General features: G+C 27.8%; 4 protein-coding genes across 4 annotated transcripts; all 4 read left to right on the forward strand.

Annotated features, from left to right (window-relative positions):
* Positions 1-10,300: 10,300 nt before the first annotated feature.
* Positions 10,301-17,734, forward strand: LOC149059873 (E3 SUMO-protein ligase ZBED1-like). The gene is made up of 3 exons (XM_089229878.1): positions 10,301-10,502; positions 16,200-16,445; positions 17,310-17,734. The coding sequence occupies exons 1-3, from the start codon at positions 10,301-10,303 to the stop codon at positions 17,732-17,734; spliced, it is 873 nt and encodes a 290-aa protein (XP_089086004.1).
* LOC149059874 (uncharacterized) lies at positions 13,001-14,095 on the forward strand. The gene is made up of 3 exons (XM_089218146.1): positions 13,001-13,211; positions 13,301-13,957; positions 14,001-14,095. The coding sequence occupies exons 1-3, from the start codon at positions 13,016-13,018 to the stop codon at positions 14,093-14,095; spliced, it is 948 nt and encodes a 315-aa protein (XP_089074272.1). The 5' UTR covers positions 13,001-13,015.
* On the forward strand, positions 14,110-14,930 carry LOC149059875 (uncharacterized). The gene is made up of 2 exons (XM_089219933.1): positions 14,110-14,197; positions 14,266-14,930. Exons 1-2 carry the CDS (start codon positions 14,110-14,112, stop codon positions 14,928-14,930), a joined length of 753 nt encoding a protein of 250 aa, XP_089076059.1.
* A 4,088-nt stretch (positions 17,735-21,822) lies between the features above and the next one.
* Positions 21,823-23,930, forward strand: LOC149059876 (uncharacterized). The gene is made up of 4 exons (XM_089217220.1): positions 21,823-21,918; positions 22,065-22,181; positions 22,294-22,566; positions 22,641-23,930. The coding sequence occupies exons 2-4, from the start codon at positions 22,069-22,071 to the stop codon at positions 23,662-23,664; spliced, it is 1,410 nt and encodes a 469-aa protein (XP_089073346.1). The 5' UTR covers positions 21,823-21,918; positions 22,065-22,068; the 3' UTR covers positions 23,665-23,930.
* Positions 23,931-27,759: the final 3,829 nt, after the last annotated feature.

Genomic DNA, 27,759 nt, shown 5'->3' on the forward strand with positions numbered 1-27,759 from the left:
TGTTTTAGCTTTTAAAGATTCACTTCGTAGTCTTCTCTGTAATATTAAGCTGTCTGCATATAATGACTTGCATTTTGGGGTCAATTTGGTTTTGCTGTGTACTCCAATCTTTGCCAAAAGACCTACGGTAAAAAAACAAACTAGTAAATATTATAAAATATTTACATTAAAAAAAAAAAAAAATGTAGCGGTGATATAAAGGGTGTTCAAAAATTATTAAACACAAGAATTATTAAAGTGGCTTGTGGCTAAAATTTTGAATACAGTTATAATTCTATAATAAAACTGTACTACTATAAAATATACTGTAAAACTATACTAATATAACTAAAACTAAACTTTTTGAACGCACTGTATATCTATAACAATTTTACTATTATTTACATAATATAATGTAATAGGCCTGAAAGCATTTTAACAACTTGGTTGCCATGATTTTTTTTTAAAAAAAAAAGGATAAGTTAGTAAGCATGAAGTATTCACCTGTTTTTGATTTGCACTTTCTAGCAGATGTTTTCAGTTTTTTACAACTACCATGCACTAGATTTATACATTAAATTTTAATAATATTAATATTAGTATGTAAGCAAAGCAAAGTAGTAAAAATATATTTGTATAGAAATTAATGCGCATCAAGTTATACATATCTATCTAATAATGAATTAATTGATGTTTTAAAATTAAAAAAAAATTAAATCAAAATACATACGTTGAATTGACGAATCAGTCTCATCAGGCAATATTGATATACCTACTAAATCAGTATCTTCTATCAAATCATACTTAACAGGGCAAGCACTAGGAACTGCAAATTATAAAAACATTTATTAGTATTTCATACTTATGCAGAAAAGATAAATTAACATACCAGATTCGTACTGAATAGGATCACTATAAGAAGTGGACGGTTCTGTTGTTTTTACACTGCAAGTACTAGGAACTGTAAATTATAAACACAAAAAACAATAAGCACTAATCCATACATTATTCAAATATCATTATGAATTTCTATTACTCTTTATCTCAACACAAACTACTGTTTAAAGAGATAGATAAATCTAGTAAATAACATTTTATTGTATGTATTATGTAATTTATGACGATTAATTAATAATAATAAAAAAAAAAATACTAAATAAACTTACCAGATAGATTTAAACTAGGGACAACAAAATATTTAAGTTTATTGGTCACTGGACTTATATCATTCTTTAAAAAATGAATTGAACAAACGCGTTTTTTCTCATAAACAGTTAATGGATCGAGAGACTTCAGATTGAAACCAACAATTTCTACCCATTTATCAAAACACTCTCTATTCTTATTGGGATTTGGAAATCGGTGTGATGATGTGCCTTAAATTTAAAATTTTATAATTATGTATTGTTATAGTATAATTATAATTATAATTTTTATATGCATTAATATGTAACAAAAATACACATTAATTTAAAAAATATAGACATATTGATATTTTTCAAAATTTTAGTAGTAACATGCTTTTTTATAATTGTAAAAAGTAGTTGGCCAATTATGGTTCTTTAAAGTTGGGTGGTTTAAAACGTCATTAGGTGTTATACAATTGTATAATAGCATGTATGAAGTGTCTAATGGTAAAACATTCACCTGTTTAAAATAAATATATTGTACCAGTGCTATCTACAGAATATAATTTCTATATTTATTATTTAACAACACCGACACAACACATTTTATTGACTCAAATAATAGTATGATAAGGTCTACATAGGGAATTTCCAGTAGTTAAGTTATTTTACTAATATTTTTATTATAACAATAGGCATGTTTTGGCGATGCAGTTTTTGGCAACCTAGTAACTAATTTAACAAACAAATTGTTTTGGCGATAATGTTTACTGCAATTGTTTGATAACTGAATGCACTTTTTGACAACCTGGTTGTCCGATTTAGCAACCATTTAAAAACTACGTTAACTGTCTCCGGTTACTGATATCCACTGATAACAAGATTTTATGATTTGTCTTTCGTGATCCGACATTCCGACATCTATTCTATTTATATTTTATTATATTATATTTTATATTATAAATTACAACAATCAACACTAGCGCTCCGAAGACGCGGTGGCCTGCGCAGCTACGACCGGTTTTCGTCGAGCTAGTGGGTCAACTTACGGCGAATAGAGTATAATAACTACTTGTCTACTTCTGTAGTTTTGTATTAGGTGCTTACTATAATTTATTAATTTACTTTTATTATTATATTTATTTTATTTATTAATTTTTGTTTAAACATAAGAGCTTCATTATTCTCTTGATTATTGATAATTAATAATAAACAGTACAATTGTAATAAAATTTTAATATTATTTGGGTATAAAAAATATCTATTTAATTAATTAGTTTATTATATTACAAGGAACTAGATAACTCAGGTACCAGTACCACTATTGAAAAGCATAGAAATATTACTCTAAAAGATAAACTTTCTCGTAAACATACAAAGAATACGTCTGAATGGATAGATACAAAGGCAAATCGTTTATGTAACTTGGGTTAAGAACATACCAACAGAATAGGAAAAACCATAAATGCAAAACAAATGAGTACATCGTGTAAATGTAGAATGAAGTGCTCTGAAAAAATTAGTGAGGAAATGCGTAAAGAATTATTTGGTTACTTTTGGAGTTAAGGAGATAAAAATAGGCAGTGGGATTTTATTACGAGATACGTAAAAACATTTGATAAAAAAGTATCAACGAATTCGAGTTCACGTAGACAGTTGTCAAAAAAGTATTATTTCCCTATTAAAAATAAAGAAATTCAGGTATGTAAAATTATGTTTTTGATATATCGGAAAAATTAGTGGGTAATATGAGTAAAAAATTAGCCGTTTCTACCGTGATACCATCTGACCGAAGAGGTTTACATAAAAATCGACCTCACAAAATGCAAGGAAAGTAACAGATTGTATTAAACAACACATCTCGATGTTCCATGTAGTAGATTACTCTAGAGAAGATTCGAAAAAAAAATACTTAGAATCTGATCTATCGATTGCGAAAATGCATCGGTTTTATTTAGAATGGGCCAAAATACTAAATACTATCAATGAAAAAGCTCAGAAGGCAACTTTGAAACAATATACAGATATATTTAATGAACATTTCAATCTTAGTTTTTTTTTTAAACCGAAAAAGAACTTATGCGATCTATGTAAAAAATTTAAGTTGGCGACTCCAGAAGAAAAAGTGTTGCTGAAGACTTCTAATGAAGAGCATTTAAAAAACAAGTCTATTGCCAGAGATAAAAAAAATATTGTCAAAACGAGAGCGTATAATGATCCAGAGGTTTGTGTAGCAGTTTTTGAATTTATTGCAAAAAGTACAAATTACACCTAAAAGCGAAGTTAGCTCATTTTATTATAAACGAAAATTGGCGACCTATAACTTCACCGTTTATGATTGTTCGGTATTTAAAGTGGACTGTATACTTTTATTTTAAGTTGGTAAGTGTTTTATTATATTATACACAATAATGATCTTCAGTAGACGGTAGTACAACGTTCGAGAGACTACGAATGACAATTGACAACTGATCGGAAAAAACATTATTGTCGTTACGATCGACAGACGAATAAATGTTATCGCGGGTCGCGAAAGTCGAGATAGTACAATTTATTACAGTGATATTATAAGTACCTACCTAACAATGATATTGTTAAAAAAATTGCCTATTATTGTTATACGCGGAACGAGCGTGAGGAAAAAAGGGGTTCTAGTGAAATCGCCACATGTTTGCTTAAATTCATGAAGCACAATAAAGAAAATGGTGTCAAAGGTTTTTATTTTTACTCTGACAATTGCGGTGGTCAGAATCGGAATAGGTTATATTCGTAATGTGGGAGTATGCGGCTGTCAAATTTAAAGTTAAAATTACTCATACATTTTTGGAAAAAGGGCATACCCAAAACGAGGCTGATAGCGTGCACGCGTGTATTGAAAATGCGCAGAAAGGTAAAGTCATTTATATCCCGGCACAATGGGTAACACTGATCAGTTGTGCAAAAGTTAACGGAAATCCTTATACAGTGATTGAAGTATCGAATGAAGAGTTTTTAGATTTCAAGCCCCTAGTCAATGAAAAACAGTTCAACTGAAGAACTGCGGATGATGGTACCAAAATTAAGTGGAACAGCATTACAGAAATAACGGTGGATTATAAAAATCCATTTCAACTATTCATTAGATATGACTTAATTGCGGCAGACTTAATCAAAATTGATATTAATAAAGGACATAAAAAACAAAGAGGTAGACATCAGCCTCGATGTGAACCAATTAAAGCTTATAATGGAAAGTTATCAATCGAAAAATTAAAAATTTCCGATTTATTATCATTATGCTCCATGGGACTTATTCCAACGGCCTATCATAATTTCTACAAATCTCTCCAATAGTCCAATCAAAATACACGGCATGACGTGTTAAAAATGTATTATAATTATTATTTTTATTATTTTCATATTTTAACAATATTAAAAAGAAGTTCGGTTTTTCGTTTTATAACAATTTGTAATATTATTATTTAATTTTATTAAATATAACTTATTAAAAGTTACTTGTGTTTATTTTATTATAACTTTTATAGGTAGTTACCTTATATTTTTAACTTTGTTAAAATATAAAACCAATAAAAGCTTATTACCAATGAAAAAAATCGTAAGTTTAGATAGTACAAATTTTTTTTATTGCTTATCGTCATCAAAGAAGGTCGTAAGTATAGATGCTACTTTTTTTAAGATAGTATCTCAAAAAACTCGATGAAAATTAATTTTTTCATGTTTTTTATGATCATAAACTACATGATATGTAATAAAATGTTTAAATGGATATTTTAAAAAACAGAATAAGAACTTAAATTTGAATATTGCAAAAATCAAGATATGACGTTTTTCCTAGGGGCCATCGTTATGGAAAACTTAGTGTTGAATTTTTTAACCTTAGATATAAACACAAACAATTTTATGAATTTTGAACTAAAGGATAGTTTGCAAATATTCATGGTTTTGACGAATTTTTGTCAATATTTGAACTTCAAATACTAATAAAAAAAATTGTGCCTATGTATTCTTATAATTTTTTAATCACTATAAGAATAACTTATGAGGAACTTTGTATTCAATTTTCAAGTGTTTTGATTGGGCAAAAAACTTTTATCGACACTTCAAAAAAAAATTTCAGAAAAATTGAAAATTTCAGTTGTCTATAAGTACCTCAAAAAAAGTCAAAATGTTTTGAAAATTAATTCATGTAAAGAAAACACAATCTAAATAACTGATAAAATTTTCAAGTATTTACAGTGATGAGTTTTTGAATTACAGCCATATAAAAAAATCGATTTGGTCGAAAACTGATTTTGCGTAAAAATTTCCGTTTTTCTGTCACTTTTTTTTTGTTTTACTAAATTTTTTTGAAAACTGTTGGAAAATCATAACTTTTGACCTGTATTCAAGTGTAATGTATTGGTATAGTTAATATGTGTGATAACTGAACTATCAGTTATCACACATCCTACACACTTTTTGATAAAAACCACGCTCTCAGTAAAAACATTTTTCATTACAAAGATCATCAAAATAAATAACTATGTAACAAAAAATGGTGTTTTATTTAATACATCACATGGCGCAGTCGATTTTGTGAATAATAGACTTAATTATTAACCATGGCCAACAATTGCAATGTACCAAATCATCTCAAACTTGAAGGTAATCTGAGTGAAAATTGGAAACGATTTAAACAATCATTTGAAATTTATTTATTAGCAAGTGGTTTGAATAAAAGTGATGATGACAGAAAAATAGCAATTTTACTGAATCTGATTGGTGAAGACGCATTGGAGGCTTATAATACATTTGAAAAGACAATTAAACCAAGAACATATGATGATGAAATAAAATTATTTGAAACTTACTGCAATCCAAAGAAAAATATTTTACATGCACGATTTCTCTTTTATAATAGAAAACAAATAGAGGGTGAATCATTTGATAATTTCTTAACAGAAATAAGAAATTTGGCTCAAAACTGTGAGTTTACAAATAAAGAAAAACTTATACGTGATAAAATGGTACTTGGAACTAATGATATGGAGACACAAGAGAGACTTATCAAAATGGGTGAGTTAAGTTTGAAAGATGCTATAGAACATTTGAGACTAGCAGAAATCAGAAAAATACAAACTAAACAAATACAATCAGAAACAGAAATTAGTGTTGATGCAATACGCTCAATACAACATAAAAAAGGTTAATATCAACAAAGAAGAACATATGAGAAGAACATAAGATGGGAAAAAGAAGATCATCAAGACAAGAAAAATTATGATAATCAATACAAACAGATGTCAATGGATTCAAGGATAAACTGTATGAAGTGCGGAAAAAGTCATACAGACGCGGATAGCTGTCCAGCAAGAGGAAGAAAATGTCTGAGGTGTGGTAAGGATAACCATTTTGCTCAGGTATGTAAAACAAATTTAAATAAAAACAATGTGAGGGAACTTAAAATTAATACAGGTAAAGACAAGGCATCTAGTGAAAGTGAAAATGAATATTTTTGTGATTCAATAACCAAAACAAATAGAAAAATTAATCATATAACTTGGGTAGAGAACGTTCTAATTGAAGATAAATTACTAATAAAATTTAAACTAGACCTGGGTCTGATCCGCCGTAGTGATGGGCACTACCGAATAGTTTACACTATCGAATAGTATTCGATAGTTTGAAAAAACTATCGAATATCTATTCGAATGTTTTTTACATGACCGAATAGTAGTTTTTAAATAAAAACTATCGAATAGGCTGATAAACTATCGAATAGTTCGAATGACTATTCGAATAGCACTATCGAATAGTTCGAAAGACTATTCGAATAGCACTATCGAATATTTCGGAAGACTATTCGAATAGCACTATCGAATATTTCGGAGGAATATTCGAATAGTTCGAATAAGTTTCAAATAGTTTGATTTTTAATTTTTATGGAGATGGATTATTCGAATATTTCAATTCGTAAGTTATTACTAGAGCATAGATTTATATGCATTAAAAACCAACCAAATATGCCCTTAAATATTTTAAATATGCATAAATATACCTATGCACTAAAACAGTAAAACGTTGAAATATGCAACAAATAAAAAATATGATTTATTAAAAAAAAAAAAACATCATAATATGCAATTAAAATCTTAAAATAAGCCTTTAAAATAGAAAAAATGGATAAATATTAAATATTTGCAAAAATATGCACTAAAAAAGTTTCATTTTTAAAATCGTCTTACTATGAAACAATATTTTATGCTCACTTAGCATATTAGCACTTTAGCATATCATACAATCAGCCAGAATAAATATGCAAATGCGTATAAATCCGCGCATATATAATATATACTAACTCCAATATGGGTAACCATCCGGGTTTTTACATTTTAGCGACGAATCCTTCAAATTCTTGTACAGTTACTAAGTAGTAACTACTAACTAGTAAGTAGTAAATAGTAAATACAAAATACTACTCGTGAATACTAAATTCTAGTTAAATGACCATGGGGAATGGGGTGTTATACTGATATTTACAATTTATCTTTATCGACCAACGGGTCGCCGTCCTATTCTAGGTAATTGCCTGTTGCTCTATTGTATTTTCAAGACTTTAGACCGGCGACGGCGGCATCGCATTCTTATTATTGAAGATCAAGAACATAATATTATTATCGTAGTAATATTATTATTAGGTATGATGTTTTTGTGTATAAAAAGAGACGCAAAAACTAAAAATAAGTAAAAATCATAGACCTTTTTCTCACAAACCCAAACCACATTCAATATACCAACATTTTTAGCGACAATATACATACCTATTGAAATTTGTACCCTAAAAATTACAACTACTACCTAACTCATTAACTACGATCATTTAGAATATGTCTTTCATATCATAAAGAGTACATACACAGTACGTTCTTAGTTTCTTACTTTTTTATTTATTGTGTTTCTTAATCGAATTTTGTTTTGAAAATTAGTATTTTTGTGTTTTATTATTGACAATGTATAAAAAAAATCGCTCTGGTGTTTGGAATTATATGGATAAAGATCCTAATTCTCCAGGTCAAATTCAATGCAAATTATGTAAGCTTAAAATAAAATATTCAAACAATACATCAAATGTTTGGGACCATTTACGTCGGAAACATATAGTACGGTATTAGAAGCTAACAAATTAGCGACACAAATTGAAGAGCTTGATGACATAAATGTCTCCAACGAACCATCAACGTCTACAGGTAATTTACATTTTTATATTTTAAATTTTAAATTTTAAATGTTTAAGTATTTTTTAAAATCTTTAGAAGTATTTTACTTTTAAAAATTTGCACTTATATACTATATATTATATACACTTGACACATCAACACAAATATTTAAAAATTAAAAATCTGATGGGGATAATAATTAATAATTAGTAAATAGGGGCATTTCTTTTTTAAACTTTTTTTATAATTCTTGCACTGAACCAAGCAAACATTCCTGGTAATCCACCAAAAAAAATAAAAGGCGCTGATGTCGCGACTTAATTAGCTAATCGGTTAACTTAAAAAAAAGTAGGTTTGTATTTTATATGTTAAAAATAGCCTCATCGAGTGTTATACTGTTATTGCTGGGTAACTTCTAAATATTAACTACTTCCCTCAAGTATTCACAGCCAAATGCCAATATAATATCTTTTTGCTCATATGCTTATTGTAATTATGTTTACAGATTGAATCTTTTTTTAAAAAAAAAAAAAAATAAAAAATTGAAGAATTATATAAAAAATAATTGTTTACCGAGAAAAAATATAACACTTCAATAAATATTAAAATCTAAATTAATAAATACTAAATAGGTAATAATTAATAATGAGTAATGACTAATGACCATCTTCTTTTTACAGTATTTTAGAGCATTGTTTAATACAAATATAATTTAAATTATCATTCCTAAGTTAATGATTTTTTTTTTTTATGTACATCATTATTCATTTTACCTTCTACTAAAAAAAAGACAAAATTCAACATAATATTTCTAAAAAATATAACTGACATAAAAATTAAAATCCAAAATTGTCAATAGGTATAGTATGAAGACATATCTAAAATTCACTTTTTATGAAAAGAAGTAACCTCAATAAAAATAAGAATTTCAAAATTTAATTATTTTTAAATTATGTATTAATTTGTAAAACTTCTTAGTCTTTTAATATGAACATTAATTAGATTTAATAATATTCTTTAGGTTCTACATCAGTGACTCATTCTCATGAACAACATACTGTACAGATTCCAGGACCACCTCCAAAAAGACAAAAACAATTGACACTTATGAATAGGTAATGTTATTAATATTTCATATACTTAAGTACTATTTGTACAATCGTACACATACAAATATACCTATTTATATTTTAAATTTTGATTCTTTATAAATCAATGATGCAATTATTTGTTGATAGGTTTAGCTTACCACCTGAAAGTAAAGTGGACCAATTTTACAAAGCTGTTGTTCAAATGATTGCAGAAGACATGCAACCATTATCAATTGTAGAAAACAGTGGATTTCAAAAACTTATTAACCTACTTGATTCACGTTATAAGTTGCCTAGTCGCAAACTCATTGGAACAACGCTTATACCAAATTTGTATGAATCAACTAGACATAAGATTGAAACTATTTTGTCTCAAGCAAAATATGTATCACTTACATCAGACGTTTGGACTTCATTGAATACAATATCATTTATAACTGTGACTGTGAATTTTTTTGACATTGATTTAAATTTAAAAACATACGTATTAACCACCAGAAAACTAGAATCTAATCATACAGCACAGTATTTATCTGAAGTACTTACAGATGTAATAAAATAATGGACTATAGAAGATAAAATTGTTGCAATTGTAACAGACTCTGGTGCAAATATTAAGGCAGCAATAAGACTCCTTGGACTTAATCATATCCCATGTGCTGCTCATAAGTTAAATAATGCTGTAAAAAATGCATTAAAAAGTGATTTCGATGAAAGTGACATTGAAACCGACCACACCGAAGAAGTAGAAATGATGAAGCTGGTTAAAATGTGTCGTTCTATTGTTGGGCATTTTAAGCACAGTGAGGTATCAACCAGGGCTCTTAATGAGAAACAAAAACAACTTAATTCTCCAATTCTTAAGTTAAAACAAGACATGCCAATTCGTTGGAATAGTACACTAACAATGATGGAACGTTTGTTAATAGTCAAAGAACCTTTGATGCTGGTTTCAATGAGCTTATCAAGATGTCCAAAAATGCCATCAAATGACCAATGGGAAAGTATAAACGATTTTGTTATACTTTTAAAACCATTTGAAAGCTTAACTATACAAATATCCTCAGAACAACGACCAACCTTAGCAAAAGTTATTCCATTATTAAGAGGTAGGTAATACTAAATATCTGTACACTAAGTAGAACAACAACTATAATTTTAATTTTGAATAATATTTTCTTATTTAAGGTGGTTCCAGTCGATCAAAAAATATCGTTTTTAGATGTTCCGCTATGACAAAATTGTGAGACTTCGGATGGTTCGATTTTAATGCTGTAAAAATAATAACATTTCTTAACATCTCCTCTGTAGAACCGTCGGGGTAATTTTTTTAAGTTTTAATTTTTGACAGTATTATAATATCATACAACTTTCAGTTTTTACAACATTTTCGCTCAATCATATGTATTGAATAAATTAATATTTATAAAAAAACTCTTCGTCCGTTCTATAGAGGAGGTGTTAAAATATTTTAGGATTTTTACAGAATTAAAATAACACCAACCTAAGTCTCACAATTTTGTCACAGCCGAAGTATGTTTTTACACGAAGAGTAACTGAATACTTTTTTCTAATATAATTTAACCTGACATGTGCCTGCGAGTGCGAGAACGCCAAATACCGATAACCAATTAATTACGCGACGTTTACCCGGATCGTCGCGCGTCGACCGGATGCCGACCATTTACCGAGAAACAATTTTCGATGTTTATCATATTATAATATACGTTCAATAATAATAATAATAACAATAATAATAATAATGTTTTTCTATAATACACCACAAAACTGCAAATTCACATAATCACATTTAGTCAGTCATAAACCTTACTCTTATACCACAGTTCTTATTTTTGATTGTAATTTGAACATATTGTGATTTTTTTTTTACCTACCTATTTTCAAATATTTTTAACGATGGATAATACGAAAAATTGGCGAATGGGTAAAAAATCAAAATGTTTTCCGAGTAAAAGCAGAAAAAATAAAGGAAATATTGCTGCACTTGTAAAAAAAAAGGTAAGTGAAGTTAATGTTTGTACAATTAAATTGAAAAACCTGTCATAATTGCTTTTGGTTAGGTCACTGGTCATATTAAATTTTAATTTCACAAAATATTATTATAAAAATGTTACACATTTTTATGTAAAATTATATGAACACCATACATATCAGAATATAAAATTCAATTTTGCTGGTTAAATACCTTAGAAAATCACGAAGATTAGAAGTTGTTTTGCATAAAAAAATAATATGAAAACGAGTATTTCATGTTATAAAAATGACTTTATAATAGATATATAAGACTAAACTTCTTTAGGGATGAATATAAACAAATCAGTGATCCACATATTCACATAGTATAGTTCTTTGTCCAAGATTATATTTTTTATTTGTAAATTTTCACAGAAAACCGATCTTGTAGTAGGGCATAATGACATTTCCGAAGACAATAATGCCCTAACAATGATACCATGTAGTAGCAGTGAACGACAATTAGTAACATCACAGCGTAATGTCCAGTTGTAAGTAAAAAAACATAAAATAAAACTATAGTATTAATTGAGAAAAATATCCAAAATTTGGTTCAAAAAGTATAGTAATATTTTAAAAGTACGAAGCGGCTCGCCTCAGTCTAATTGTTTTGTTTTTATTTTTTTTTTTTTCGAAAAAAGGCTTGTGTTGGAGATAGAGAGTTAGAGAGTTGTCCATTCCAATGTATAGCTTTATACGCGAAGTCCACTTTTAGATTCTGAGCGGAGCGATGAATGTATTGATTTTACAATGTTGTGTCGTTGTGTGTGTGGTTTTTTTTTTAAATTTTTGTTTAAAATTTTTTTTGTGTCTGTGTACATGAAATTCCCAATCGTTTATAAAAGCATCAAAAGCACCGGGAAAAACAAAAAAAAAATTTTTTGAAAAAATTGATTTTAGATATTGGTGTAACTCCAAAACTGATTACCGTAGAAACATGAAATTTTCACTAAATGTTTATACTAAAATTTTCTATACTAGATAAAATTTTCAAAATATTTCAAATCTTTTTAAGTTGTTTATAGACATTTGAACTTTTCGATCTTTTTAGTTTTTTTTTTTTTTTATAAATTACAGTAATATTTTATTCGTTTGGTGAAAAAGCTTCAAATTTTAATTCAAGGCTCCTAATATATACAACGACATAAACGATATAATATAATATAGCTACACCGACAGTTAAAAATTATTAAAAATACATCGTCACAATTTTTTTAATAAGCATTCAAAGTTCGAATTTTGACAAAATACGTAAAAATCACGAAAATTTGCAATTTAAATTTTATTTTGAGTTAGAAATTCATAAAAATTTATCGTTTTAAATCTAAGGTTTTAAAATTCAATACAAAATTCATCATAAGTTTGTCTACTTTTATCAAATAAAAAATTTTTACCGGAAAGTCAAATTAAATTTTTATGAGCATTTGAATTAGGTACAACTCAATTTCTCTTGAACGCTAGGTAATAACTATATTAATTTAGACAGTATTATTCATAATTTTAATACACTTTTAGAACCACGAATATAAATGACACGGAAGAATTGGCATTATCCCTAGATTTAAATCAAAGCTGCAATCTAGCCGATATGAAACTATTCATTGGCGTAAGAAATAAGTATTGTTGTATTTGTCAGAGAACGTCTAAAAATAATATAGATGCTAAAGAACACCTTTGTTTCAAAAATTGGAACTTGCCTTCAACCGCTATGGAAGCAGATATTATTGTAGAAGGTTTTAAAAGAAGTATTGATATGCATAATCTGATATACTCTAAGCTTATAGGTATTAATTTAAATTGGATTATATTTTAATATTAATTTTGAGCATTAAAAAAATTGATAGCGCATTTTAACCACATATTTTAATTTTAGGTGATGGAGATAGCAGCGTGATGAAAAGACTACATCTAGCTAAACCATACGGGTATAATTTTGTGATTAAAAAAATTGAATGTTCCAACCATATTCTGCGCAATTATGTAAATAAATTAAAAGACATATCTACTAAAAGAAGAACTACTAGAGGCGTAAATATTCCGGGAAATATAAGACAAGCAATAAAAGATAGAATTCTTAGACTTAGGTATGCAATAACAGAAGCTGTAAAATATAGAAAACATCATGAAGATATATCATTTGAACATAAATTATTAAATTTAAAAAAAGATTTAATAAATGGACCAAGTCATGTTTTTGGCGATCATACAAATTGTCAGTTTTACTTTTGCAAAGGACAAAAAGACGGTGAAATAAATTTAGTGCCACAAATGAAATCGTTGGGTATTTGGGAAGAATTAGTTGCAACGAAAAGTCTTGTATTATATCATGCTGAAAGTTTATTGTACAGAGTAAGTAATAATGCAGCAGAGTCGTACAACTCAATTTTAGCAAAATTTATTGGTGGTAAGCGAGTAAATTTTTCTCTTCGTGGATCGTATAATTTACGGTGCAACGCTGCAGTAACATCCTACAATGCAGGGCCTAGACGTTTGCATTTGTTACATAAAAAAATTGCAAAACACAGTCCGGGTCTGTATACTAAAAAATTTATTTCAAAATCTACTTCAAAAAGTATTCAGAGAAGTAAACGTCGATTATTCAATCCTCCCGTTTACAAAAAAACAATATCGGGACCAGATCAGCATTACGGAGCAACAGCAGACATAGAAACATCTCCAGATATGCCTAAACACGAATATGATGCTAAAAAAATATTGTTTTTATCGGAATTGAACGTAACGCAAGCGCAAATAGAACAAATTGAAAAAGGTACGTAAAACATGTATTTTTTTTTTATAAAATAATTATACTTATCATAATATATATTTTAATTTTAGATACGAAAGGACAAAATACATGTATGGAGTGGCATTTACATAGAAAAAAAAGATTGACCGCCTTTGTCTTTGGAAATATATGTAAACTTAGACCCAAAACGTCGCGAGCCAAGACTGTATCAAATATTTTATACGGTTCTTTTTGTGGTAACGACGCAACGAAATATGGGATACAAAATGAAGAAAATGCGAAGTCGGCGTTGTCTAACATTATAAATAAACCCATAAGGTCGTCTGGATTAATTATTGATTATGAATTACCATTTCTAGCTGCTTCTCCAGATGGCCTAATAGATGAGGATTCTTTAGTAGAAATCAAATGTCCAATAAGCGCTAAGGATATATCGCCTGAAGATGGAATTGCAAAAAAAAAAATAAAGAGTTGCGAAATAAAAAATGGAAAAATGCAACTTAAACGAACGAATTCTTATTATTACCAGGTACAGGGGCAACTCCACATCTCGAAAAAAAAGTTTTGCTATTTTTGTATTTGGACTTCTCGAGGTATCCTTTATGAAAAAATAAAAAGAGATGACAATTTTTGGGAAGTAAAAATGTTACCCCATTTAGTTAACTTTTATAATAATTGTTTATTACCTGAAATGGTTGATCCACGCTATGATAGAAATTTACCATTGAGAGATGGACTGAATGAGTTAAGCTAATAAACTAGGTACCTATTGCTTTTTTTATTGAATACTTTTTTCAGTTTATTCTTTGTATAAATTGAACTGTAATTATGTCCAACATTAGTTTTTTTTTTACATTTTTACATTTATTTACTAGGTACCATAAGTTATTCTTTCTAAATAATATTTACATAATAGGTAATATATAAATATGTAAGGTAGGTAACGGTATACCTATATACATTTATTATTATTTTTTGCTTTAATATAATATTTATTACTACCTATCTATTATAAAATAAAATATGCTTTTACAAGATAAATCGTTTTTAAAAATATGTATTAAAAAAATATGAATTGTTTAAAAATTTAAAAATTTAAAATGCTACACTGAATAATTATTATCACGCTATAGCAACTTAAATTTCTACGTACTTATGTAATTATGTATGTACATTGTACTTATGATTTCTACTAAATCATGCAGTATTAAAAAATAAACAGATCACTGATGTTGATTGGATTTATTGTGCGTTATCTTTATCTCGGAGTCGGTAAATTGCCCCAAAAAAGGTCATAGTTATAAATACAATATAGGTACTACGTAAATTGCGGCCTATGTACTTTTATAACATACGTAAGGTTGGTTTTTAACCATACACATTATTACTAATTGCTAATAATATAATATTTTTAATTAAAAACAAAAAAACAGCATTGCTTGAGCAATTGATATAATTATATGACAGTCCTAAGTCTGAAAATGAGAAGGAAAATATTGATTTTTCAATAAAAACCTTTGACGTAATTATTACTTATGAATAAAAATATTTGGTAGGTAGTAAAAATTATATCCAGGCCGCAATTTAGGTATATATAAAATATAGCCAGGCCGCAGTTTACGTATGTACAAAATATGCCCGGGCCGCAATTTACATAAAAAATTAAAAATGGGTCGCAATTTACCGTGAGCTCTTTATAGCTCTTTTTTATCTATGCATTTATAAATAATACAAAAAAAAATATTATATTATAATAATAGTAGTGTATGATGCGTGCGGGTAGTGGGTACCCGGTAGACTATAACTTACAAGTAATGTAGTCTATTGTTTGATTCTTAGAATGCGGATACGGGTCGTAATGCATTATTGAACACTGTACACCAGCGCGGCAGCGCGCACACACACTAATGATCATTTACATTCGCACACATTGATATGGCCAGGTTATACGTGACACATAATTTGCCTAAATCTTACTCCTTAGAAAATGACCGACTAGAACCCCCTTAATTATATTCAATAGGTTTATTATTATCAGTTAATAATAAGAATCCAGTGACTTATACAGGCAAGTTTTTAAAGAAAAAAATGCTTGAAGAAACAGCAAAAAGATTTAATGATATTGAAGAAATGTATCCATCACATTTATACTCTAAGGCTACTATATTAGATCCTCGATTTAAGAAAGCTGCATTTACATCAAATGATAATGCCAATAACGCTGAACAAGAAGTTCAAAAAGAGATAGCTGACTACATTAAAACTAATGGTAAATCAGTTTTATAAAATTTGTTTTTCTGCTTTATACTTTTTTTTTTTTTGTAATAGATACTTATTATTTACATTGCCAGCCAGAAGTTATAAAGTTTATGTTTCACATTAAAAATATCTAGTACAAATATATTTTTAATAATTTAATTATTTCTACTAAAATTTTGGTTAATAATGACCACTATAACATATAAAATTACAAACTATGAATTATAAACTATAATGTATTACAAAACATAAACAAAATAAAAGTTTAACCTTTTAGCTTATAAAATTCTTAAAATGCAGACTATTATAACACACATTATATTCTATGTCCTATAAAACCCATCAGTATTTATAGTTTTTAATTTTTTTTTTAAATATAAAAATATATAATTACAAATGTATTCTTTAAGTTATCATCAACCCATTTCGTATGTATGACTTATGTATAGGTACTGTTTATAGAATTAATTTATAATTTTTACATTCATAGAAAATTATAGCAATTCATTTTTTTTTATAGATTATTAAATTTTATTAAAACATGATAAATATTAAATATAACTTAAATATCTAAACAAAATGAATGAAATAATACATTTATAAATTTATAAACATCTTAAAAGATGAATAACAATATTATATGCTATATTAGTATGTTATTTAAATACATTATGAATATTATGATGTATAAAATATGAACCATAAACTATTATAAGTATAAACTTTAAACTATAAGCTTAGTTAGGCAACTAAAATGAAATTTAATTTTAGTTCAAATGTGTAAAACTGCAAACTGATTTTAATAAACCATACTTTAATTTGTTTTATTTAGAATTTACATTCAAATTAATTTTATCTAATTAATTTTATTTAGCACCTGAGAGAACTATACTTGAACAAAGTGTAAATCACACCACTTTGACAACTGCAGAACAACTAGAACACAGCAGCCAATCTATTTCTTTACAAGAAAATTTATTAACATATTTAGAAACAACAGTCGCCACACTTCGGTCTCAGACAACATATTCCAGTACAGCAGCAACATTATTCAAACAGTACATGAATATTGAATTTTTAAACATTCAAGATGATCCAATATTATTTTGGAAAAATAATAAACAAATGTTAGGTGCATTATGTGAAGTAGCTTTAAAATACTCTTGTATACCTGCTACATCTGTACCATCGGAGAGAGTATTTTCTAAAGCCGGTCAAATAGTCAGTGCCAGACGAAATAGATTATTACCAGATAATGTGGATAAACTAATATTTTTAAATGCAAATTTAGAAAGATAAATGATTTTGATTTCCATTGTTTCATCTTATATTTTTTTTATTAAAGGATTTTAAATGTTAAGTTTTTTAAAATAATTATGATTTTGTTTTGTAGTGAGTTGTAAATTGTAATATTATAAAATATAATAAATAATACATTTTAAGAACTTGCTGTACACATTTTAAAGTTATATATTTATTATTATGTAATGACATTTTTGTTCAAATACTTTTTAATTTAGCATTAAAAAAAGTTTAACCATTCAAAATAATTAGATTATTTTACTTTTATGAAACTAAAATATTTTTTACAACTAGCTAGGTAAACATTTTATTTTTAATATTTAAATAGATAATAGACTATTGAATATTAATTATTATATTTCAAATGTAATATAACATAATTATTAATTATATTATGTCATATTTGTTTAAATAGTAAATACTCAATTAAAATTTAAAAAAAATAATAATTAAACTATTACGAATTTATGATTTGATAATTCACTTAGAAAAAAAAACAATGAAAAAAATATATATTCGAATGAATGAAAACAATGAAAACTATTCGAAATTTCGAACTATTCGAATAAATAAAAACTATTCGAACTATTCGAATGAATAAAAACTATTCGAACTATTCGAATGAATAAAAACTATTCGAACTATTCGAACTATTCGAATGAAACTATTCGAACTATTCGAACTATTCGAATGAATAAAAACTATTCGAACTATTCGAACTATTCGAATGAATAAAAACTATTCGAATAGTTTTAAAACTATCGAATATATCGTGACTATTCGAATGTTTTAACTATTCGAATAGTTTTGGAAAGACTATCGAATAGTTCGAATAGTGAACTACTATCGAATAGTTCGATAGTGACTATTCGATAGTGCCCATCAGACTCTGATGTAAATATAATCTCATTAAAAACGTATAACAAAATTTTAAGATCAGTAGATGACATAACACTACAAAATAAGAGCATAAATGTAGAAGCATATGGGGGTACAAATATTGAGGTAATAGGCATAACCAAATTGAAAATGAAGGTATTAAATAACAAAAACACCATGTCTCATGAACACTTTATTGTTGCAACAAATGATGCAGTATCCATCTTAGGCTTAGAAACCTTTCTCAAATTAAAATTAATAAACAGAACGCAGTAAATGCACTAAAAAAAAACAAATATAAAGAAAATTGAAGTAATGCATAAATATAGAGATGTGTTTAGAGGGGTAGGTTGTTTTAAGAACCCATATTCAATTAAATTAAAAGAAAATCATACGCCCGTATCAAAACCACCACACAGAGTTCCAATTAAAGTGAAAGAAAAGTTAAGAGAAGAACTAAGTCGTTTAACTGAACTTGGAATTATATCTAAAATTAACGAACCCACAAGCTGGGTAAATAAAATTGTAATTGTTGAAAAACCAAACGGATCAATAAGAATATGTCTGGATCCAAAGGATTTAAATATGGCTATAAAAAAAAAATACTTCTCGTTACCAACATTAAATGATTTATCAGCTGAATTAGGAAAATCGAAAATATTCAGTTGCTTAGATTTAAAGGATGGATTTTTTCATGTACTGTTGGATAAGAAAAGCTCAGAATATTGTACATTTTCTACAATTTATGGGTGCTACTCGTTTAATAGACTACCATTTGGTATATCAGTAGCCGCAGAAGTATTTCAGAAGTATAATACAGAATTGTTTATAGATATAAAAGGTGTTTTTATATATGTAGATGACATATTAATACATGCGGAAACAGAAGAAGAACATAATAAAATATTAATTGAAGTACTTGAAAGAGCTAGGGCAAATAATATAAAGTTCAACAAAAATAAACTCCAATATAATATGCTCAATAAAATAAAATATTTGGGACACAGATTTAGTGAAGGTAAAATAAAACCCGATAACAGTAGAATTTCGGCAATAGAAAATTATGATCAACCAAAGAAATAAAAAGATTTACAATGATTTTTTGGATTAGTAAATTATCTACGTAATTTTATGCCAAATATAGCTGAAATCACATCTCCTTTAAGACATTTGATAAAGAAAAATGCAGAGTTCATATGGAATGATACTCATACAGAATATATAAGAAAATTAAAAAATATTTTAACGATCACTCGTTCACACCAGTGTTACAAAATTTCAATTCAAACCTCAAGAGTACAATCCAAACAGATAGTAGTATGAATGGTATAGGGTGTGTGTTATTACAAAATGGGAAACCAATATGCTATGCCTCAAAAAGTCTATCACCAGTGGAATGTAATTATGGGCAAATTGATAAAGAATTCTTAGCAATTTTGTTTGCCTGCAATAAATTTTATCAGTTCATTTATGGAAAAAAAATCACTGTACAAACAGACCATTTGCCACTTATTTCACTAATGAAAAAAGATATTAATCAAATTTCATCAAAGAGATTGCAACGAATCAAACTAAAATTAAGCATAATGGCATTGAAGTAGTGCATGTCACAGGAAAAGAAATGTACATAGCAGATGCAATAAGTAGGAAATGTTCAAAGTCTGAACATTGTGAAACAATACCAGATGTAAATCAAGTAGTACATACAGTAAACATGAGTGAAACAATAAAAGAAAAATGCAAGAGGATACTAATAAAGATAAAGTATTACTAGAGTTAAAAAATATGTATAAAAATGGATGGCCAAATTCCAAAACAAAGGTACCGGAGACTATAAAATTTTATTTTAACTAAAGAAACAAAATTTGTGTAGAGGAAGAATTAGTATTTTTAGAAAACTGTATTATAGTTCCAAAGACAATGAGATCAATAATTTTGAGTAAATTACACGATTCACACCTTGGAATTGTTAAAACAAAAGGTCGAGCAAGAATGTTATTTTACTGACCAAACATGAATGATGAAATAGAAAATGTAATAGCTAAGTGTAGAGTTTTTGAAAAATTCAATAACAAAAATTGTAAACAACCAATGATAATAGAAAAACAACCTGACCTTCCATTTCAAAAAATTGGATGCGATATTTTAGAATACAAAAACCACTCATATATGGTACTAGGGGACTATTATTCAAAATGGATTGAATTAGTAAGACTAAAGTCAAAAAATTCAGAAAATATACCTAATAAGAGTGTTACAAAATATTTTTTCAATACATGGAATATCTAGGGAAATGAGAGCAGACAATATGCCATTTTATTCTACAAAAATAAAACAATTAAGTAAAGAGTGGGATTTTATAATAACAACGTCAAGTCCATATTACCCATAAAGCAATGGGCTTACAGAAAAATGTGTAGGAATAGCCAAACAAATATTAAGAAAAAGTGATGAATCAAAAAATGAATTACAATTAATGCTAATGGAATACAGAAATACACCAATTTCAGGAACAAACGTAGTACCTGCTCAATTACTATTAAGTAGATTATGTAAGACAAAACTTCCAATAAAAGATGAATTATTAAAACCCAAAGTAATAAATAATTTTAATAAAATATTGAAGGAAAAGAATGAAACAAAAAAATACTACTATGATAAAAATTCAAAAGATAGAGAATTAGATATAAATAAAAACATAGTTTTTAAGGAAAATAACATCTGGAAACCTGCTGAAATTATACAACGTCACAAGGCACCAAGGTCAATCATTTTAAGAGACCAAAATAATAGAATTAAGAGAAGAAATGAAGTAGATATAAAGATCTCCAGAGCTGCACATAATTTGAAAAATAAATATTGGTCAAATAAAAAAATTAATCTAAATGAAGAAAATGAAAATGATGATAAAATAGAGACAGAGAAAACAGTGGATGAGAATAGTAAATTAAAAACAGTAAGTGAAGAAGAAAATGTAAAATATGAAGTGAACAGATTTGGGAGAAAAATTCAAAAAGTAAATTATAAAATATAAAATAGTCTGTGGTGTTGATACATTGTTTTTATTTAAAGTTGTTAGTTAAATTGTGTTCATACAAATTTTGTTAAATAGTTATATAATATATTTTTGTTTTCTTATACGCTCGGATAGCAATGACGTCACGCGTGTTATCACTAATATCATTATTTGTGTTTTGGATCCAAACAAATCACTTTAACCATGTAAAATAATATAGGTACTTTTTGTTTGATTTGTACTTAAAGTTTTTTAAAAGCGAATACTTACTTAAACTACAATATAGGTAAGTATACCATCTATTTATTTATTTTTATTCTTACAATCATTTAAAATTATATTAAAATTAAAAAATAACTAAATAGTTGCATGCTGCTAATAGAATTATAAGCTATTTTATTTTGTTATGCTTTTAATTTATATTTTATACAGTGAAATGGTTATGTGCTGGGCTTATGGCTGTAAGCATTACAATGAACGAAATCTGTGTAAATTTTTTAGAATACCTAAAGATCCTAAAATTAGAAAACGCTGGATTAAATTGCTCAGGTTTATTTTTAAAAAACTTTTAACTTTGCTACGCTTACATACCGATAATAATATATTAAACTGAAATATTTTTTATTTATGTATGGGTTCTAACTAAATATGTTTAATTTAGAAGAACTGATGAACCAAAATCAGGCGCTAGGGTTTGTAGTTGCCATTTTGAAGATAACAAAAAAGAAAATGAACCTAAAATTTTGCCTCATCGTCCTCAACAATTTAGTTTACATCATTTGACTCCGGAAAAAAAAACGAGGAAAAAGTTATCTAAACAAATAATTCAAATGGATGTCATACCAGTTAAATGTGATGATCAACTGGTTGTTGGTGAGTTAATTACTAATGAAAGTCCATTAGATTTGTCAACTACTTCAAAAACAATTATTTGGTAAATATATAATAGTATATGTTACTGCTAAGGCTATAGTATTATATTAAATTTGATATATTTTGCAATTTTAGCACAGACTCAGTTAATTCTTCAAACATAGCTTCAATTATGCATGAGTCTGAGAACTATTTTCTCAAGGAGGAGAACAATGCCTTGAAATTAAAATTAAAACAATTGAGTCTTTCATTTAACTATGAAAACTTAAGCCAAAATAATGAATTATTACAGTCTTATACAGGTTTGCCTACAAATGACGTTTTTATGGCTCTTTATAATTTATTAAAAAATTCAAAACTGCATTACCACTTTGGTTGGAATGTTGAGAGTATAAGTAAACCAGACCAACTTCTTTTAACATTAATGAAATTAAGACATAACTTCCCTCATTTTGATTTGGCTACTAGATTTAAGTGCAGTAGAAGTACAATTACTAATATTAGCATCACTTGGATTAACATTTTACATAATGTACTTTTCTTAAAGTGTATGAATAAAATACCTTCAAGACAAAAAAATCAAACTTGTTTACCTGATTCCTTTAAGCCTTTTATGAATTGTCGAATTGTAATAGACTGCACAGAAATTTTCACATCAGTGTCTCGACAATCCATGAATATTCAAAGAGATACATATAGCAGTTATAAGCATAGAAATACATGGAAAGTTCTTATAGGAATTGCACCTAATGGTGTGGTTACTTTTGTAAGTAGCTTATTTCCTGGTTCTACGTCGGACAAAGTGATAACATTAAAAAGTGGACTCTTAGAGCAGTTAGTAGAGGGAGACTTAATTTTAGCTGACAAAGGTTTTTTAATCAGAGACATTTTACCACCTGGAGTATGTTTAAATCTACCACCTTTTCTAGACACTCCTCAGTTTACACCTGAACAAGTGATACAAACTGAAGTCATAGCTAAGGCAAGAATTCATATTGAAAGGGCCATACAAAGAATAAAATGTTTTGCAATTTTAAATTTTATTCCTGCAACTATGTTAAAACAAGCAGAGCAAATTTTTCAAGTTGTTGCTGCACTAACAAATCTTCAACATCCGCTTATTCATGAAGTTGAAAACAAAATGGTAAATCCAAGTTAGTTTTAGTCTAAAACCGCCTGTTCAAAATATTTTATTTCATAGTAAAATAATATTATTAATTGACATTTTGTAATTTAATTTTTTATTTGTTTAATAAGTTTTATATAATATATTTTAATGTAATTGACAATTTTAAATACTAAATTCTCTCATAAGTATATAACTTTGAGTACAATTAATTAATATGTTAAAAAATTATGTGCTAAATTGTTCTTCAGTTAGAAATGGAATATAAGTCTCAATAAAAAATGTTTCTAAGATTTTAATATTTGGAAACCATTCGGGATCCTTTTCTACTTCCGTAATTATTGATTGACCTGGTGTCCAAATTACTAGGTAACATAACTTTCGTTTAGTTATATATAGTTGCCCTTGGATTTGATCCCAATAAAAGTGTTTTTTGTTAATGTAAATAATTTTGTTTTTTATGTATACTATGTAGTTGAGATCTTTGGTAAGCTCAATATCTAAACTTTTATTCCTGTACTTCCATGGACATTTTATCTCTACAATATACTCAGAATTTACTAAGCCATCGGGAGATGCTCCTAAAACTCCATTATTTAATAACCATAACCCAGTAGATACAACATTAACATTTTGTTCTTGCTCTAAAACTTTGATGCCTGATATTTCATTTGTCAATCCCCATTGAACAGCATGAACGCCACTTAAATTAGTTTCATTTTGTAGTGACTTGAAGAAAGATTTTGAAAATTTTTGTTTTTTGCAAGAAGTTAAAATGTGACCAAAATGACTAGCAGTTAATCTGTTCTTTCGATGGTAATGCCACATTTCACTTTTGCTCTGACCTATAGATTCTTCAGCAATTTTTAAAATAGTATCATCAGTTATAAAACATTTGTCAAATATATATGTTCTAACTGCATCAAATTGTTTTGCTTTTACAAACTGTTTACAAACATCAGTATTTATTATACTCTTAATAGAATTTAATTTAATAGCTTGACATTTGTTTGGTTCTAGTTCTGGTTCAGGACTTAATAACCACGAAAAACCTACAGGTACAGTTAAATTATCTAAAGTTTTTTTAAAATTAGAAAAATCTTCATCTGAGACATCAGTAATAGGACTTTCAAAACGACCATACATTTCACTAATAGTTCTTACTTCATTACATGGTATATTTTTTCTAACATTCCAAGAACAGCTTTGATCTGTGGAACTGAGATTATAGTGTGTGTATAGTGCTAACGCAGCTATATGATGGCAAACTACTTTTCCACGAGGACATGAACACTCAGCGTCAACAATGCAACTGTCATTCAACATTAATTTTACTTTGTACTTATCATTCCGCATACTAGGCTTGATTTCTCCAACAATAATATTTAAATCAAGATCTGCTTGAATTTTTAAAACATGACCATCTTTATACGCAATTTCACCCCTTTTTAATTGTTTAATATTGTCTTTAAAATACTCTGAAATCGAAGATATTGATAAAATATGATTTCCAGCCATAACTTTAAGATATAATACACTAAATACTAAAATATCGAAGCTTATTACAAAATATAAACTGTAAATAAACTTAATAAACTGTTGTGTTAAATAACAGACTAACATTTAACGAGTGACAGTAGTACATACATATTAAATGTACATTTAACATAAAAAATTATAATTGTTTGGATCCAGTTACAAAAACTGATAAGCGTTGATAACGAATGTGACATCATGCTATCCGTGCGTATTGGACTTTGTAATCTTAAAAACTTAAAAGTTGGTTTATTACTAAAAAAAAAAAAAATGTACAGAGAGATGTAATGTATTGGTATAGGTAATATGTGTGATAACCACGATTAAAGATAATATGGTTGCCCAACGAACTATGATAAGAAACAATTTAATGGAGCTCATAAATTCTTTTATTATCAACGATACCCTAGAAACTTTCACTAGCGCTCATAGAATATGAATTAAGTACTAGGCATCTGAATTCAATAATGTTCTGTGATAACAGTGATAATATGCACAATGTACAATATTTTCCCGCGAAAATATGAAAAAGTAAACGTGATTAAAAATACGAACTTTTCAACGATTTTTTCAATTGTGATTTCGTGATTCGTAATTTTAGTGTTAATTGTACTTCTAGTAAAGAAATATCTACTTTTGGTGTTTTACTTTGACATTTGAATGTAACGTGCATCAAACTGATATGCTAACTGATATATGTAGTACGTTTGTCATAATGAGAATGAGACGGTATACATATATTAAAAATCAGATGAATAAAAAACAAAATAAAAATTAAAAAAAATTATCAAAACTCGTAGGTAGTTAGCTAAAATTATAATTTACATTACATACAGAAAGTGACGTACCTAAGTACTTTATTAATTAATCGTTAAAAATATATTGTTTTTAATTCGTGTCAAAACATAATATAAATAAAATATAAATGTGTTACAGACTTACAGTATCTATCATTCTGTGTTTTTAATACTTTTTATAACATACATAAATTACTAAATTAGTAATATGAAGATAATATGATGAAAGGTAGTATAATATTATCAATTAAAATTATTCAAACTTGTGATTCAATATTTTAACGTTTGGAGCGCCAGTTCTCGGTTCTACTTGTTTTGATAACAAGGAAACTCGAAGAGTCACTTTATTATGCTTCGTTGTGCAACCATATTATCTTTAATCGTGGTGATAACTGATAGTTCAGTTATCACACATCCTACACACTTTTTGATAAAAACCACGCTCTCAGTAAAAACATTTTTCATTACACAGATCATCAAAATAAATAACTATGTAACAAAAAGTGGTGTTTTATTTAATACATCACATATTCACTTTTACATCAGAAACCACCCCCAAAGTTTGAAGTTGAAGCATTATTTCGACTAGTTATGCTGTACACAGATGCAAAAAAAAAACACATCATTGTAAAATCAATACATTCATCACTTCCTTCAGAATCTAAAAATGGAAATATGAGAGCCTCTAACAAGGGTCAACATTTTACCATAGAAGAGGGGGCAATATGATCTTAGCGTGTATCTCTCTCCAAGGCTACCAAGTAACCCACTAAACTAAATACATGGAAGGCGTATTGGGTATTATTTCCACTGGTAAATTATGGACCATGACGACCATGTAGAATATTGCCAATAAGATTCTACTTCCAAAAATGACTTACCTTATCTAACTTCATTTAATGTTTATAGTTTTTTTTTTTTTTTGATAATGAATCATGTTCATGCCACTGATGTCAGCATTTCTGTCACCACATCTTAATCGGCGATAGCTTCCGGTGCATACAAAAGCTTCTTTTTTCTTCCCACTCTTCACTTTTTCTTCCTACACAATACATTCGCCATAATTTATATCAACTGTTTTTATAACGCTTTGTTTTGTGTGTGTATGTGTGTCAAGATAACCAAAAAATAATTCGTATTCAAGTGCGTGTACATTGTTGTATGTTATTATAACAATCTCTTTCTAATACCTTTTCATTATAAATTATCTATTTTCGCCATTACGACAAACCTAAGTTGATGATTCATTCATCGGTTAGGTTAGGACGGTTGATGTACGCTGCCATTGAGTTAAAATATACGTACATATTATATACATACATTGCGTATGTGTTCATTCTTATACCACTTCGATTCAAACCTTGCTATCTACCTCTGAAGACAAGTACAGTAAGTACCACATATTGGTTTCAATTTTCACCACTATCACCTTGTTGCAAACGTCGGTTGCTGACTACCACGGAATCTAACAATCGCCCGAGATCGGGACTAGTGCCAGAGAACTCAGCGTAAGTCAGCCAGCAACCCAGTATGTGTTGTGTGTGTGGCCGCTCAGGTCGTCAAGTTGTGTTGCTCACTGGATTGGGCCGTCACCTACTGTAGTTTTAAGTAACTTTAAGTAGATAGTATGTACGAATGGCCTGATTTCTGTAAGCCTCGACATTGCACCATACCCGACCGACCTCGAGAACCCCTCCATAAATAACTAGCCTGAATTTCCAATATTCCCTTTGTATAATATGTTTCCGTTCCTTTGTGACATACACATCTATTTTTACCGTCATCGTCGATACAG

This window comes from Diuraphis noxia, unplaced genomic scaffold (genome assembly GCF_037042655.1).
Source record: "Diuraphis noxia isolate RWA-SAM2 unplaced genomic scaffold, SU_Dnox_SAM2 contig0001, whole genome shotgun sequence".
Lineage (NCBI taxonomy): Eukaryota > Metazoa > Arthropoda > Insecta > Hemiptera > Aphididae > Diuraphis > Diuraphis noxia.

Bases quoted from the DNA above. Each gene is read 5' to 3' on its own strand.
- LOC149059873 (XM_089229878.1), top strand. From the start codon at position 10,301: ATGATGGAACGTTTGTTAATAGTCAAAGAACCTTTGATGCTGGTTTCA. The intron at 10,503-16,199 runs GTAGGTAATACT...TATATTCAATAG, and splicing joins AGTTATTCCATTATTAAGAG to GTTTATTATTATCAGTTAAT. The intron at 16,446-17,309 runs GTAAATCAGTTT...AATTTTATTTAG, and splicing joins TGACTACATTAAAACTAATG to CACCTGAGAGAACTATACTT.
- LOC149059874 (XM_089218146.1), top strand. From the start codon at position 13,016: ATGAAACTATTCATTGGCGTAAGAAATAAGTATTGTTGTATTTGTCAG. The intron at 13,212-13,300 runs GTATTAATTTAA...TTTTAATTTTAG, and splicing joins GATATACTCTAAGCTTATAG to GTGATGGAGATAGCAGCGTG. The intron at 13,958-14,000 runs GTCTGTATACTA...TACTTCAAAAAG, and splicing joins AATTGCAAAACACAGTCCGG to TATTCAGAGAAGTAAACGTC.
- LOC149059875 (XM_089219933.1), top strand. From the start codon at position 14,110: ATGCCTAAACACGAATATGATGCTAAAAAAATATTGTTTTTATCGGAA. The intron at 14,198-14,265 runs GTACGTAAAACA...TTTTAATTTTAG, and splicing joins AATAGAACAAATTGAAAAAG to ATACGAAAGGACAAAATACA.
- LOC149059876 (XM_089217220.1), top strand. From the start codon at position 22,069: ATGGTTATGTGCTGGGCTTATGGCTGTAAGCATTACAATGAACGAAAT. The intron at 22,182-22,293 runs GTTTATTTTTAA...TGTTTAATTTAG, and splicing joins CGCTGGATTAAATTGCTCAG to AAGAACTGATGAACCAAAAT. The intron at 22,567-22,640 runs GTAAATATATAA...TTGCAATTTTAG, and splicing joins ACTTCAAAAACAATTATTTG to CACAGACTCAGTTAATTCTT.